Source organism: Mycteria americana, chromosome 4, assembly GCF_035582795.1.
Source record: "Mycteria americana isolate JAX WOST 10 ecotype Jacksonville Zoo and Gardens chromosome 4, USCA_MyAme_1.0, whole genome shotgun sequence".
Lineage (NCBI taxonomy): Eukaryota > Metazoa > Chordata > Aves > Ciconiiformes > Ciconiidae > Mycteria > Mycteria americana.
In genome coordinates, this window is record NC_134368.1 from 75,935,865 (window position 1) to 75,952,950 (window position 17,086).

The following is a 17,086-nucleotide window of genomic DNA, read 5'->3' on the forward strand; positions in this document are numbered from 1 at the left end:
CTATGCTGGGCTTGTATTAGCCTGTCCTTGTACAAACCCTGGTGGGAGTTCTCCGCTTCTCAAGTCCAAAATTTGACTATGCCTTTGAAGAGATGCAGGAAACGAGATCTATTGCACAGTCCTTTGTATTTAATAACTTCTGCGTGTAGAGGAAGAAGGATGATATATCATTACCCTTTTGGTTTCAGCTTCTGTGTTGTTAGTCAGGTATTTTCTGTTCTCCTTTTCTGGAAATCTCTTGCTATTACCAGAGAGAAAGGAAGTATGGAAAGGGAAATTTTACCTGAGACCATGCACATCTACCTTGCTGTAGATTTAATATTCCATTTTGAGCCCAGACCAGCTCACTGGGAAGGATTATGGCCTTCTGTGGTTTTCCCATACTCTCCTGGCACCTGCGAGGACTGGACTGTTCTTTAGATTCCCACCAGGGGCACTAAAGCATCTCTACTTTGAAGACGAAGACAGTAACTGCAGTGCTTTAGTAGCATTTGCTTGTCTTTACCTTCCCCTGTATGTTAATGATTTCTCCCTGTTTTATAGGGGCGGGGGGAGTGTGTGGCTTGGGGTGGAAAGTGGTTTGGACTTCATAGGAGGAGCTGAGGGGAGACTGTGAACTTCATGCCCTGTGTATATGCTCAGCCATGCAGGGGGTATCGTTGGAAAGACAGCAGGTGCTCTTGCTGTGGCGTTCGGGTGGGCTGAGGGTTGTGCACAGAGCAAAAGTAAATGCGGAGACAGCGGCCTCAAATAATGACAGCAAGGGAGCTTTATTTTCTGGAGCTATCGCTTTGGTGTTTAGAAACCTTTTTTAAATAAACTCATTGTAATCTTGCTTATAGTAATTAAGAATTTGCTAGTAATTTAAATAGTTGGTTTTGGCAAAGTACAGATCTTCTTCTCATAAGTACTGGTACAGGTAATGTAAGGATTAAAACATTTACACAAGAATAAAAGTCAAGGAAGCAGGTAATTGACCGATTTATCAACCTTAGCAGACAATTTTTTCTGAAACATCATGGTAGCTATGGTAAATTTACTCTGGATTGCTTAAGGGCATGATCCTATATGGTGTGTACAACACATGAGGGCAACTCCTTGAAATGAATGGGTGAAGGAGCAGGTAATCAGCCAGTGTGGTTTTGGTGCTTCGATTAGCCTTTTGGTCAATGGTTTGTCCCCTAGGAAAGTTTGGAATTGCCCTGGACAGCACAGCTCAGAGCACAGGTAATTTATGGCTTTTTCCTTGAGCTTTTAGATCAATTTTAGTCTTTCAGGTAATGTGAGAACTTTTCGTAAACTTATGGCCGTTCCCAGGCCATAATGCTGAATTGCAATTGTGATCAGGGAGTTATTTATTTTCATTGCAAATTGTTTGTATGCAACAAAGTGGCATGTTTGAACACTTTTCTCACTTTAGTCAGCCCCTTTTGCCAGCTGAATTGACACTTGCAACTTCTCATCTGCTTCCTTTCCAACTGTAAGGGTGACTAAAATCATGTTGCTGTGGTGACCCTGTCAGTTTTAAATGACTAGCCACACTAAAATGAGTTGCACGTATTGAGGGTAAATCAGTGTTACAATAATCTATAGCATAAACAGATCACTTTATTCTTGGCTGCTGTAAATTGTGAGGAACATGTGAGGATTCTTGTGCCTACTTTTTACTGTTGGGGTTGTGACTGTGCTGAGGCTTGCAGTGCATTTCAGGCAATGAAGATGCATTTTGTCTCAGTAAAGAGTTGAGACAGCTATCACTGCAGCCAGTTCTGGAGAGGTGGCAGGTCAGGTGCAGGCCTTAATTAAGATGAATTGTTAGCTGATGAAGACACTGAGTAAGAGCAGGCAGTTTATAGATGTAGCTCAAAAAGAGAGAACATAGGTATGCAAAATAGAGTGGACTACCAATTTTATTTGTTACCAAGTCAAAGATTAGAAAGCAAAGCTTTCCTGCCTTTTTTGGCACATAGATCATACAAAATGTGATATAAGAAACTGTACTATTCATGCTTAATGCCTTATTTCAGTTTTGCTATGGAGGCTTCTTTTCTTGGGAAGTCCTCGCTACATAAAAGTGATACTGTTAAGGGTGCTTCTCCCAATTTTCTTCTGGTGTTTGCCAAAGCCTTGTGGATACCACTGACAGCCAAGAAGAATATAATCACTTTAAAATGCCTTGAGCCATCCAGTCAGCAGATAGATTCTCTAAACCATGTCTTATGCTTAGTTTTTATCTTGGAGACTGATCATCACAGCACCAAAAAACATTGTAGGGTATGCAGAAAGAAATTCGGCTGGTCTTATTTGAGCTATTCAAGGCAGAGGCTTACCTCTCTGAAAATGGATACATTTCCTTTATTTCTGAGCCTTTTATTTTGGGCCATAGGTTAAGTTTTTGTCTAGTTCCATGATCATTCACATGTGCTCACCTCCTTTCTTGAAATCCATTGCCTTTTAAGGGATGAAAGGTATAAAGAACTGAGGTTGTTATTCTGCTTTTTTCTTTTAGATATCTTAATAACATAGTATGATCTTTCCATTTTCTCAAGCAGAATTGTCCAAGTGAATGGATCTTGTCTTCCATAACACCTAAACAGAACTGTATGATGATAGATTGAGAGTGCTGAGTTACTTCACTGTTTGAGCTCATAGTGATGGTCTAGTCTGACTGTGGTTTTCCTTCCTTCTATCTCTTTTTCTTTTGTAAGTCAGGGATAATTGCAGCCTGAGATCTTGTCAGAAAAAAAAAATAAAAAAAATCTGTATTTTGATGTCTTCTACCTCAAGTATACAATAGAAGACTATGACCTAGAATCAAACTACTACAAAGCAAGTAGCCATTTGGAAATGAGTAACTGAGCCTCTGGTTTGCAGATAGACTATGTTTAAGATAAGGCAGTTTTGTGTTTCTGCTTAGAATTTCCTAATAGACACACTAGTTCTGTGTTCCTTATGCAACTTTTCAAAGAACATTTCATTAATGACCTGCCAAAGGAATAAAATCTCTTCTCATTCTTGGAGTTAATTGTCATTCAAGGATGGCTTTAAAATATTATGCATTCCAATATTGACCATTTGGCATTCATGTGATTATGTCCCACAATAATTTGATCTAGAGTGGAAATGAAGTTCCTTCATTTAGAGATCTTCCGGTTGTAGCCAGCTTTTCCAAATTGTTTGCTAGAATTGTTTGGGGTTTCATTTCTAATGAAGGCCCATAGTGGGAAATCTTAAAATATTTCCCCTCCTTTATGAAGTAGACTGAGATGATAGGTCTTGACTCCATATGCTAACGATAATAGAAGTCTTGAGAGTAATGTTTAACACTTCTTACTTTGGAGGTGCCAGCATCCCTATTACCTTTTGCTATTTGATACTTTCTCACTGCAACAGCCTATTGCCATAAACATCTATCTAGAGCAAAACAAAAGAACAAGCAAAGTTAATTTTGGCTAAGTAGGAATAATTTTAAGGAGTTTTTAAACTTCCTTATAACTAAGAAAAGGAAGAATTTCTAATCACTGTGCTGAACTTAACATGTAAGTGAGCCCACAATGGTAAATGTGTGCTGATGTAAATGATACACTACCACTCCAGGTGCAGGGATCTCTCTGGGCAGACTTGCACATGGACCACTTGAACCATCAAAGATTGTTAAAGCTGATTCCCATTTCAAATAGAGCTGTGGGAATAACAGTTGATCTCCCGCATATTTAGTTTGTCCTCAAATTTATAATACTCTATCAGAGTCTTAATCTGATATCATAGCTGGTTTTAAAAGACCCAGGGAAGCTTGGAATTCCTGATAAGGGACTTGAATCTGGCTCAGAGGTTGCTGCCTAAAAAAGTGTTTGGTTTTATAGCAAATGATTTATCATATTCTCTGTTTTCATCAGGCAAAAGAGGTGTATTCCTTTGATATGTTAATGTACAGACTTCAGGTTTTCAGTTGGCCATATTCCTTTAGTGTATAAATCAGTCTGATCGCTGTCTTGTGCTTTATGAAAGGTGTGCCCAAACTCAACTATAGGTTATTATAGGATGTTCATGAAGGCCTGTGGTAGAAACTTTCAATAAGGTTGGCTGTGGTATTTTGCTCAGTCTCCATAAAAGTGTTACAAGAAGAACATCGGTACCATAAAATATGTTTTGTAAGGAACATGATTTTCTATTGTTATACGGACACTTTATGTGCTTTATGAATCTGTCTTGGGGCTACTAGCCAGCCTTTGCAGCATAAGCTGACTTCAGAAATATTTGTTTCTTCTGAAAACCTCAATCATAGAGATCAACTGTCTTTGTCTGCCTTCTCTCCAGGAGTTCTAGGTATTGGTCAAGTCAGCTGATGAAAGCTTGTTGTGTAGGATGCTCTTTTGTGGCATATCACTTGAGAAATGGTCTTCAAAAATATTCCCCTCCTGTAAGGCCATGTGTGTTCCGTTCTGTTTCATGCACATACCTCAAGTACTTCAGCTCACTGAGCCTCAAATAGTGGTAAAATCCAGCTAGAACAAAGTGATTCTAAATTGTAGTGAGACAAATATTATACATATATTATTATACACACATCCTATATATATGTACATATATATGTAACATTGTTATACATATCTATTACACTGTAAGACATACTGCTCTGCCCACCTACTTTTCAGGGTTGCTGATTACTGGGCCTCACTGTTAGGATATTATTTCTGGGTCTTTAGGACTTTTCTTCGCCCAGGAAGATGCTGCCAACCAATTCTAGAGAAGAGGTTTTTTTAATTAGCCAACCGCAGATGTCCCAGATAAGGCTTCTAAAGTGGCGTGCATCATATTCATTGCTGTAGTCATCCTGACTGCATGGGCCAGCTCTTCCCTGAGAGGTGTAGTACATTCTTGAGGTTTGGGATGGGAGGGAGAATCCTCTGGTGCTTTTCATTGACAAGATATGATATGCTTTGCACCCCAAAAGACCTCAGGAGATAGGTGGCTCAGATTGTTGACTTCTCCTGCTTCCCCATTCCTGCCTCCTTTGCATCAGTTTTGTTCTGATTTCTTGGCGGAGTGATTAGTTTTCTGCCAGATCAGTGAGTTGAAATGGCTCACCAAGCAGTCAAACAAACAACAGAGCAAATGTAAGGGAAGGCAGAGGACCACCACTTCTGTCAGTCTTGAGCTTTTGTCACGTTAACAGTGTCTTCTAACTGCACTCTAAGGCAATACCTATTTATTTGGTGCTTCAAATCTCTGAGTCCCAGTGGAAGCAATACTCCTCAAACACTGATCCCACAGTTACTAACTACAACCTCTTGCCTAGAACAGAAGAATAGTTAATCTTTCTTGGAGGCAAGATGTCAAACATCCATCGTACTAGGAGTTATCTTTTGAAGAATTTGTTTTGGGGGAAATCAGATGTCACTATAAGGTCCTATCTTGTGGTCTGTCAACAGCCCTGAGAACCTTCATCAAGTAGTGACAGGTTACCTCGGGAGAAACCATGTATTTCTGTCCTCTTCCATAGATACTTAGCTAGTAAAAGAAGGATCTTTTTGGCAGGTAATGAAATCCACTTGACACATTTATTCTGGGGCTTGTGGCTGAAAATAAAAGGCCACTGTCTCTGTTTCCCATCTACCACAAAATTCTTCTCCTTTGAGGGAAAGGAAATAAAGGCAGTTTTATGTTGTCTGTGACAAGTTTTTTCAGTAATCCATCCTGCTTCCCTTCTTCCTCAGAAGAGTCCATCACACCTGGATTCTGCCTTTGAGAGGAAACTGAGGTGCTGTACATGCATTTTGACCTTCTATGGTTGTCTAGCAGTTGGCAAACCTGAATGCATGGTACTTCTGCACATTTACAGTTGTTTGTGCATATGGGCAAAGCATCTTGAAGGGTTCCAGTTACTGCAAGGTAATTAACTTTCTCTAATCTTGTTCGTCTTGGAGCCCTCTTTTAAAAAAGCAGTACTAGAGAAATTGCTAGGTGAATATTCTGGGGTTTTCTTGTAAGTGGATTTTTTTTAAGTCACTTTAAGTTAGGGATAAAAGTAGAGGATATATGCCTCATCTTTAAAAGCTATGCCTTTCTTTTCCCCTCTCCTCCTTCCCTCCAGTTAGGAAAATCATTATTTTAGAAGATGTGGAGATGAAATACAGAGTCCTACCTAGGGCTTCTTTTCCTGTCTAATTGTGTGAGTATTTTCACACATCTTAAACACAGGGGAGAAGGACAGAACAGAAGAGCTATGGCTTTTTGGCAGTTCCTTCTTGCAGCTGTGCTGCTCTCTCTAGGTCAGCCTGCGGTAGAGAAATTTGGTTCAAGCACCAGCAACACTGCTAAACCATTTTGTGATGAGGTCAAGAGTTGAATAATCATCCCGTTGATAAGTGAGCGAGCCAGAAATTCCATTCAAAGAGGACAGTGACTTCCTGTGCTGCTTACCTATTATAGGTCACAGAAATCATGAAGGGAAAGCAGGGGACTGAGGGCACTCTAGCACATGACTGTTTATGTAACTGTGACTTTTAAGTTTTATTTGCTGCTGTTGATATAATAAAAGGAGTTAAGGCAGGCCTTTGTGTCTTTATTAAAATCATGATTTTCTTGCAAGCATCCCTATGGGAAATTCGACATAGCTGCTGCTCTGGATATATAGTCTAATCAGATGTGGCTGTAAGTGCTTTTTAGAGGTGGAGCCTGTGGAGTGTCAGTGCACTGTGTGCCCAGCTTCTCTGAGGTAGGCCTACAGCACACACATCCACATGGTCTGGTGGGTGTGGGAACCCACAAAGGTTGTTCAGCCCAAAGAAGTGACATTCACTCTTTTTTATTTGAAATGCTTAAAAAACAGCCTGAATACAAAAATGGTAGTTTGTAGGCAGCTAGGCTGAGCAATTTATGTAGGATACCACAGAATAGACTTCCCAGATATGACTGCCATTTTTAGGCCTGTGCATGTTGCTTTCTATAGTACCTGGTTGTGAAATTAGCAAGGCTTTATGTAAAGCTGACACCCAGAGACAATGTGAATTAGAAAGTGATATGATATTAGCAAGTGATCTCTTGTAATTATTTTTTACCATTGCTAAAATGATGCACTCATAGTGTACATAGTTACCTAAAGGTATCTACTGTGTTCAGTCCTTAGCTCCTTCATTCTTTTCTCCTCTGTATTACCTGGTCTGCACTAAATTCTGATGTGACACTTTTGTGGCTGATTGTTCTCACTGAATGTGCCGTTTGCAGTTAGGACTTCAAGATCCTGTCATCTAATTTCATCCTGGAGCTTCTCCAGTATAGCTTCTGCTTTCTTTGTTCCACTAAAACTGTTCTGCCCGGGGGGCTAGCAACCAGTCTCTGGCAAATTTCAAGGCTTCCATGCCAGTGGTACGGATTTGTCTGGGTTTGGCTGAAGGAAGTGAGCATCCTTCTGTATTCCAGTTCTAAAGGGCGTAGGTTGGCTGACTGTTGCAGAGCTAGGGTGGAGGCATTGTGGGCCTGTGTTCTCTTCTTGAACATGCAGCCATCATGTGATGGGAAACTCCTCTTATTTGGATATGATGCTGATGGTAACAGTCATGATAGAACCTGGGTTACAGCACCTGTAAAGAGAGGGTATTCTGAAATGGACTGCCAGAATAGTGAATTTTGGCCTGTGGCCTGATCCCTAATCCTCATTTGAGGGTTCTGAAAAAGCGGACAGGAGGGAGTAGGTGATGGGAAGCCATCCTGGAGGCCAAATATGAGCACACCAGTTTACTATCTGTCTCACCTCTTCCTTGTCCATGACTAGTTAAATGCCTTTACAGTTGTCCATGCCTTCTCGGTTGTCAGCTGCTGCTTCTCTTCATTCACCCTCCTTTTCTTGCTATTCTTGATAAAAGTCACACAAGGCTAAGTTCTAGGTTGCTCAGGTGTTGTCTCTGCCTTATTTTTGATGCATCTGCCTATTTACTTGGCCTTAAACTGATTGCTCATCTGAGTCAGTCTGTGTTTCCTCAGAACTCCTTATGGATGGCTTACTGCTTCATTTAAGTTTAATGCATCCTTTTAAATTCTTTAGGTATCTTTGCAGAGCTCCTCAGTTCCCTAGTTTAAACCTATCACTTAATCCTAGCTCTTTCAGTAGGCCTAGGTATAGTGTATAGTATAAGATACACAAAGAATGGTTTATGATAGGCGTTAGAGATGGAATAAGATAAACTGTTGGGGCAACAAATTAGGAAGATGACCTGGGTGCCAAATAGCCAAAAAATGCAACTGTAACTTTATTTAGATTGACACAAACTTGAATGATCATCTCTGAAATCCTTATATAGATCAAGATATCTGATATCAAGGTAATAAAAATGAGGTTTGGCTCTCCTATCCTTTTAAATCCTGGTCCTGTAGATTCCCAGATTTATCTTGAAATGTAACTGCTGAAGTTAGGGCAATCTTACCTAATTTATCTCATCAGCAATTTTCCTGTGGGCGTTTCTTTGAAATTATTTGACTTCTTTTATATTTGTTTTAATTTTCATTCTGTAATCCCATAATTACAATTTCCATATGTTTCATATGACTGTAGCATATGGATTTGCAATGTTAATTCATATTGAAGTTCTTTAATTTACTCATTGCACTGAATGATTAAAGTGAAATTTTGTCCCTCTTAGCCTGAAAATTCAGTCTCTTCGGGGTGAGCTCCTTAGCTGTAGCCTCTTCTCAGATAATCTCTGGTGGTTCAAATGGTGTTCTTTCAATCATGTTTTCACTGCCCGTGTCTGTCACTCGATGCCACAACTTGGATACTCTTCCCTTTTCTGTGTGCTGCACAGACTGTTTCTAGATCTAGCCTGCTACATTTGTATTTCTCCACTCCAAGTCCTACAAAGTGGAACTCCGGATCATCTCACACTTGCCACTTTCAGGAATGGCATGTGTACATTACATTGGGTACCGTTAAAGTTTCCAGCATTTGAACTGGGTGGCTCAGTATATAAATCAACAAACATGTTTGTCTTCAGTTTTCAGATATAAATAGTTTGGGCAAGTTAATATTTACATTTCTATTGATAGCAGGGTCAAATTCTAATCACCACTCTAAGTAAAAGGGCAGATGCTCACAAAGTGAAATAACGTATTTTGGGATCAATAAGATTTGTCTGTCAAACTGATCTCTTGAAGAGGAAACAGAACTTCTCCGTGTTTGAAAACAAGCAGACGAGTGGGTGAGCGAGGGAAACTGGCACTTCTTCAAACAGTGCTTCTGCACGCATTTGTGGCTTTGCCAGAGATTGTTTGATACTGGGCTCGTCAGTGGCAGCAGTTGCCCAACAGTACTTCAGTGCCTTTTGTCATCGCTGACAGGAGTGGGAAGTACTTGTGTGAGGCTTCTGGCTGCTGTGTGATGGGGTAGTTCCGAAGCATGCAGGACCTGTAACTTCCACTAGCATCTGCCAGTGGCAAATGGTTTGGGAAGCAGCTCTCCTTCCAGAACTGCCATGGAAATCAGGAAGGAGAAGCATTGGCAAGTCTTGACTCGAATCACATTGAGAAGGGGCAATCTGATGAGTGGTTACTCAGTAAAAGTTGGTGAGATTCCCAGCCAGGTCTTGTTCCAAATGAAGTCAGTGAGAATTTGCCTCTAACTCTGAAGTTACCTTTTCCTGCTTTGCAACTTCCATGTTGTTTCTTACCTATGTTTAGCATTTCAGGCTGCAATAGAAATGAAATGCCAGTAGCTTAATGTTCATAAGTACTTCTGTAATAACAAACTATGGTATGTTTATGGTGGAGAGAAGAAATTTAAATGCGGTATTACATTTCTATTTCTAGCTTTCAAGGACTTCTCACTGGAGCTCCTTAGCGGTGTTGTGAGAGAAGGGAAAAACATGTCATGCAGATCTTCTGCCACAGATGTGAAATACAGCTGAAGTTTCTTGACAGACATGTGGAAGTTGGCTCTTGTTTCAGACAAACCTGGTTTGGGTCTCCCATGAACCCTCTGAGTTCTGAGGGAAGGTTTGATTTAATTTGAAATCATACAAAAGTTGGTGGATTGGGCTGATTTCTCCTGGAGTTCTCAAGCTTGTTCAAACTCACAGGCTCACAAGTCAATGTGAATTAAAATCCTGCCCTGAAGGCCTTGAATGGCAACTTTGCTTAGAAATTAAGTTGCCAGGCTTCACTGTTATGCTTCTAAACCAATTCACTACTGTTTAAAAGGAGGCTTGACTGAGCTCATGATAAGACAGCGATGCTGGCTTTTTTAGCATTAACCTTACAGCCTTAAAATACAGTGGACTTGATACTGCAGCAACTGAGGGAATTACTGAGAAGAGGAAAATTAGAACTGTGTCAGCAGTTAGAGGTCTGGTTTCTGGGTACAGAAAGAAACTGCACTGGTGGGAAAAAAAAAGAAATCCATCTGGCTTTTGGGATAGAGATGCTGCAAAGGAAATTTGCCCTTTGTTATTGGAGACCCCTTGGAGATTTGAGAGTGCTTGAGTGGTTACAGGTAGATTAGCAACAGGAGGGGGAGCTCTCACTACGTTACCCAAAGAGGAGGGAAATTCTGGACTTGGTAGCAAGCCTTTAAATGAAGACTACTGCACTCCTGCTGCTCCCTGTCAATAACATGTTGGTGGCTGCTTTTCATATAGGCAAGACCAATGGAGAATGTGCATGTCTGGAAAAAGCAAGGCAATCCATGTCCTATTCCTATCTCTCCGCTATTGCTACCTTATTTTTTTTGGTTCCAGGCATAGTGTAGTTGTGTTACTGTCGAAGAAAGCTGTATTGCAGCTATGCCATAGCAGATGTAGTTCCTTTCCCCCCATTCTTACCATCAACTTCAAATACCAGTGTCCTGTTCCTCAGCCACTGTGAGTGTTCCCTGAGATGTCAGCTTTAGAGACAAGGGATAGATAGTAAAAATACATGTGGCATATTATTTTTATGGTTAGAGCAAAAACTGGTGCAGGTGAGAAGGAATAATTCATTTCCAGTGCAAGTAGGATGAACAAAATTGAGAGATTTGTAAAACAGTGCTATTTAACTGGTATTTTAAAGGCTGGTTGTGACTAGGAAACATATCAACATTAAAAAATTGAGGTACACAGCAAGGAACAAAGAAATTTTGGCGCTTAGTAAGCTGGAGATTTCTCTAAAACAGAAACCCACTTCCTCTTGTAACCATTTACGCTTAAATATCTCTCAAACTGTAATTTTTGGATGACTTTCAGAGTGAAGGAAATGCAATTCTCTCTCCCTATTTATGGATGGGGAGCAGAGACACAGAGAGAGTAGGGTTTGCAGGGGAGAGGAGGGGTTGTTTTAACACAGACAGGTGTAAGCAGACATACGGATGTAAGTGGTAGGATGCAGGCTAGCTCTGGCTCAGAAGCTGGGTAGTGGTGTCAACTCTAGGCTGTGTCCCAGAGGATGTGCCCTGCTCTTGGTGTATTGGTTCAGGCAAAGTGCCAGTAAAGTGCTTTTTTGGCTTCCAGTCCAGAACTTGCTTGCATCTGGGATGAGTGGACAGATCTCTCCTCTGAGTGCACCCAACTGTACAGATATGCCTCAAGTTACTTTTTAATGTTCACAGGGTGAAAAGGGAATACACTCAGTTCTCCTTTAACCTGCATAAGTGCTTGCTCAACTGATTAGCATCTATCTTCTTTATTTGAATGTGCGTGGTATTGGCCTTTATGCGCATGTTATTGTTAATCTTGCTGTCTGTGATGTTAACTTGGATAATATAAAAAAAAATTTATTGAAGTGCTTTGGGTTTTGCTTGGCTTTTGTTTGTTTCGAATAGGAAAGATGCTAGCCCTCTTCTGCTTGAATTACTAATCTAAGGTAACTGAGTGGTTTTATTGTGGGCTCTTAAAACATTGGTGAGTTTTTTTCCAAAGGGTTTTGAGTGAAAGGAACTTACTGTGAGAGACTATACCCATATTCTCTATAACATTAGAAAAATCTTTGCTTTCAGAGTGTGTGTTGATACCTCTACACTCATGATACATTTGACTGGGGTTTTTTTCCTTAAATTCGTTGGATCAAAGCAATAATATAAATCTAAGTTTTGATTCATCAACTTCTCTCCAAGTTTTGTAATTTGCGGGAATTAAATAGGGAATCTGGGAGTAATACATGATCATAGATACAGTACATATAATGCAGGCTTATTTCCAGAATGTCAGTGGAGGGTTATATTAAATCCTTTTGTTTTGCTGTAGTATGATTACAAAGATTCTTTTGTAGCTTGGGACATTGAGTCTAAAGGCAAGAAATGTGAGAGGTATCTGGCAAGAGAAGATAACATGAATTTAATTCTAGCATTGCTGCTGTTCTTAACTATGTTCTGATTGGCCAGCAAGATCTGCAAAAAAAGTCTTGGTCATGTCTGCATGACTTTGAATACCTATCAGGAAGAAGAGCAATCCAGGGTCACAGTGCTTTAAACACTGTCAGTTAGGTCTCAGGAGAGCCTAGATGTGTTGCGGTTACCGGAGAGGAGAAAACATAACTAACTGCATTGAGACCAACACTTTTTTCTTTTCTTTTTTTTTTTTTTTTTTTCTTTTCAGCTAAACTAATTTCAGTTTAGGATGGTCTTTAAAACTTTAACATTAATGAAGAGAGACAAGCAAATGACAAGCAAGTAGTGTCTATATGAGGAAAAAAAAACCCCAAAGATTAGTTTTGTGTCTATGATATTCCTTTCCCAAATAGTTGGAGAGATGAGAGCTTTAGCCTGCATTCGTGCATTAGTCATTTCAGCTATTCAGGAATGAATTGTATATTATTGGTACAAATTTTACTTTATTTTAGATAGGGGTCACTGCAGGATTGGGCTGAGATTTAGTCACTGGAAGAAACTACTTTGAGTAGCTACACACCTGATCTGCTTTTGAAGGCACGCCTGTGCTAGCTGTACAAAGACACAAGTATCCACTAATTTCTGGGCCTGTTAAATCCCTGCTTTTATACCACAGAGCTCATAATATTTTGCAGGATGTACGGACTATACCAATAATGAAATATTTGCAACATATCCGTATATATTACGTGTATTTGTATTGTTGCACTCTTAGCTGTTTTAGTTATGCTGACTGAAAGATGACAGGCTTGTCATGATTTTGTCTTCAAAGAAAGACTTAGTCGTTTTCAAAACATTTTTTCTGGTCACACAATCCAGGCTGATGCCGAGTCCATGCACTTTAGGGGGATGTTAGGTGACTATTCAGGAGCGTCATGCAGAGGCCAGGCGTACTTCATACTAAGAAGTTATTTTACACAGATTTGGGAATAATACTGTTCTTGTTTCCACACAGATGGTACCAGACAGGAAGAAGTGGAAGGTGAACTCAGTGAAGAAGAACGCTGGTTTGGAAATTCTTCAGAAACTCCTTCAGAAGCATCATATGGAGAAGTCCAGGAGAACTTTAAGTTGTCTCTTGAGGACAGAATCCAAGAGCAGTCCACTTCCCCAGATACTTCTTTGGGAAGTGCAACTCCTAGCAGCAACACAGCGGAGCTGGGATCCATTGAAAATGAGGCACTAAGAGACGCATTACAGAGCAAAGAGCACCTTTCTCCTGATGTGTCATCTCTGTGTGAAGAAGAACCTCCTGGTCCAAATAAGCCACTGAGTAGTAACCTGAGGAGGCTACTGGAGGCTGGCTCCCTCAAGCTGGATGCTGCTGTTACAGTCAATGGCAGAGACGAGTCCCCCGTAAATCTTGGCTCAAATCTCTCCTTCTCTCCGCCTGCTCATCATGCCCAGCAGCTAAGTGTTCTTGCCAGAAAGCTTGCTGAGAAACAGGAACAAAGTGACCAATACAATGCAAGTAGTCACTTTATATGGAATCAAGGTAAGTGGTTGCCAAACTCAACCACCACCTGTGGTTTGTCCCCTGATTCAGCTATCCTGAAACTGAAAGCTGCAGCCAATGCTGTTCTGCAGGACAAATCTCTTTCAAGGACTGAAGACACTATAAGATTCGAATCCTTTTCCTCACCTTTTAGTTCTCAGTCAGCCAGCTCCACATTAGCAGCTTTATCTAAGAAAGTGAGTGAAAGAAGCATGACTCCTGGGCAGGAGCACCCGCCTCCAGCTAGTTCTTTCCTTTCTCTGGCTTCCATGACCTCTTCGGCTGCCCTTCTCAAGGAGGTTGCTGCAAGGGCTGCAGGCACCCTGTTGGCTGAGAAGAAGAAATCACTGGTTGCTGAGGATCCCCTGCAGCTTTCAGAGATGAAGCAAGAGAAAGCAACTCCACCACAGTCTTTGGAATTATTGTTACTGCCAGTCCCTAAGGGAAGAGCATCCAAACCCACTAGTACAGGTATGGATACAGTTTGAGCTACTAAGCAGAATGTATTTGTTTTGCTATAGGGTTATATAACATCTCTTCAGTGGGTCTGGATTTGGTTTGATTCCATGTATTATGAGAACAAGAAACAGGTACTTTAGGTAAACAGTAGAAATGCCTTTTAAAATGCCACTTGAAGACAGTACTGTCACAAATGTTTCCATATTTGAAAGATACGAGTGTACAGTTCAGTACTTTGTTGTTGTTGTTGTTCCATACAATGGTATTTCTCGCTCTTACCAAGTTCTGAAGTCGTCCACAAAAAATATTTAATGGAGAAGATCAAAGAATCCCTGTTAAGGAGCTCGCAGTATCAGTGAGCATGTACAAAACTAGTGCTTTTGAAATACTGGACAAGGGAGAATTCTCCCTCCTGCTGTCTCTGTCACAAATGGACTTTAGTATAATTGCTTACTACCCTGTCCTAATTTACCAGCGTATATTATTACGTTGCCACTTTTCATTAAAATTTTTTGCAGCAGTTTGGTGTTTTACAGTCCTTTGTTGTTTTTTTAAAAAAAAAAAAGCCAACTGCATTTCTCTAATGTGCTCACCAAGAACCATTTTACACTTCTCCACCACTTCCTCCACCAGTTCCAGCTGTTGGCAGTCAAGAGATCAGGCTTATAGGGAAGTCTTGGTAACAAAAGCTTTCAAGAACTTGCAAGCCATGCAGGGAAATTTAAATGATCTGTCTTCAAAATAAGGAAAAATAAGGTTTCTTTAATCTCTTTTTATAGAAAGTTCACATCATGGATTTATATTTCTGGTAGAACATACAACTTCAGGTGTCGTCAGTGTTCCCCCTGGAGTGGCGTTCTGCTGCAGAGGGGAAGGAATCACGTCAGCTAGCTTCGTAAGATGCACAAAGTAGTTCAGTATATTAGAGCTTTATCAGGCTGAGTTTTATCTGGAATACTAACTTGACTGTCCAGGTGGAGCAAGCCGATATACAGACATGAAGCCTGACGTGGATGTCGTATAACTGCACTGCTGTCTTTCTGACCTAGCCTTTTTGTTTAGGGATGTTATGAAGTCTGATCTGTCCCTGTGCAGCCCTTGGTAAAAACTCATAGGGTAGAAGCTATTGGATGGACACCAATGCTCATTCCTCCCTTGGAAGAGGAGGGGGAGGGATGCAATGAAGTGCGGCTGGTACCAGTTTTTTTGCTCTGAGTTACATGTGTTCTGCAAATGCTTTGCTGGTGTGTTTTGCCAAGGCAATTAAAGTGGCAAACTATTCTTGGCGTGGGTCTGGCCTAAGGTTTTCATTAGTTTAGATGAAATCCTTTTTGGAATAACATAAGCTAAACCAAGATAAGGTCCTTCCGTGTGGGAATAGGAGTACCCACCCTGGCTACACCAGTGTGACTGTGGGCATTAATTTAATGTAACTTTCCCCATGAAGACTGGCCTTCGTATAAGAAAGGCAGCAATGTATAGAAAAGGAGTAAGGTTAAAATTTATTTGAAGTTATTAGTTTATTTTCTGCTGGAGAAAAAGCTCTTCACATGGTAAGTTGTTTTTGGGGAAAAGTAAATCGTTGTAGTAAAATCCAGGTTCTGTGTTTGACCAACAAACTGTGGGACTTGTCTGTGCAGCTTATACTAGGGGAGTGCTCTGTGCCAGGGCGCAAGTGTGCTGGTAGTACCAGCGCTTTATAAACTAGCTCTGATGCAGCAAATTCCTAGCAACTATTCTCTTTGCCGGAGGCCCAAGCACACTGTGCTGCTAAAAGATAACAATGGGGGCTGACTGCCTCAGGTCCTTGGTAACCAAGGAACAACTGTTAACTTTTTATAATATATGGGACTAGTATCCCAAGAGGAAGGGTGTTTCCTTTCAGTTCATACACACTGGGCCCATGCCAGTTGGCATCCTAGCAAAGTTTATAGTGCGATGTTCATAACAAAAGTTCTTTAAGTCCATTTTCTGATATGCTATTAAGTTTTTTTCTTTCTAAATAATTAACCCACTGAAAATAAAAAGCAAGCTGTTGGTTAGCATATCTGGATGTTGATTATGGACAGCCAAATTCCTTGATTCCTTCAGCCATGGAGGAATACAGCTTGCAAAAAGAGGTCACTGTTTAGTGACCTTTGAAGACTTCACTTCTGTAAAAGTTGAGTAGGGCCGCTGAGCATGTATATTTGCCATGAAAATAAATGTCACATGTTCCTGATTCCTTTTGCACCTACCACCTTATGGCACTAAAAGCAAAAAATAGTATTTTATTTTATAATGTTTTATCTTTTTGTGTGTGTCTGATTGCTCCTTGAGACACGGGGTTTTTTTATCTTATTCCCAGAGAGAGACATCTTTTCCCACTAGGCATAGCTTGAGAGGTGGTTTTTTCCCCTCTCGTACTTTGAACGTTTAAGGCACTGGTGAGTTTGCTTTGTTGCTATGAATCTGATTCACTTACCCACCAGCAACATCTAGCTTTGGTTATGAGATCAATACTCAGTGAGATTAATTAGATGTCGACAAGTAAGGAACAGCAAAGATGGAGGCTATTTAAAGAAGAATATATTAATAACAAGAGTATGTCTGCTGCTCTTTTGTCCACCATGTTGAGCTATTTGCTCAGAATTATTACAGGCAAGAAGCTGGAGCCATGGCTTTTCAGAGCGTAGTCACCTCTGAAATGCATGTCAGGCTTGGTGGACCTAATCGTTACTTCATAGGTTATAGTAAAGTGGTACATAGAAGATTAACTTTTCTATTAATCTGTTAATATTGCC

The 17,086-nt window shown here is 40.5% G+C and overlaps 1 protein-coding gene across 2 annotated transcripts in view; it reads left to right on the top strand.

Annotated features, from left to right (window-relative positions):
• ZNF827 (zinc finger protein 827) overlaps window positions 1–17,086 on the top strand; it is a 111,700-nt gene that overhangs the window by 13,412 nt on the left and 81,202 nt on the right. For both annotated transcript variants that reach the window (XR_012775621.1, XM_075500953.1), the window contains exon 2: window positions 13,305–14,315. Coding sequence is in view for 1 of the 2 variants with exons in the window: in XM_075500953.1 (XP_075357068.1) it covers window positions 13,305–14,315 (1,011 nt within the window). In the remaining variant the exon portion in view is untranslated. The remainder of the gene's footprint in view (window positions 1–13,304; window positions 14,316–17,086) is intronic.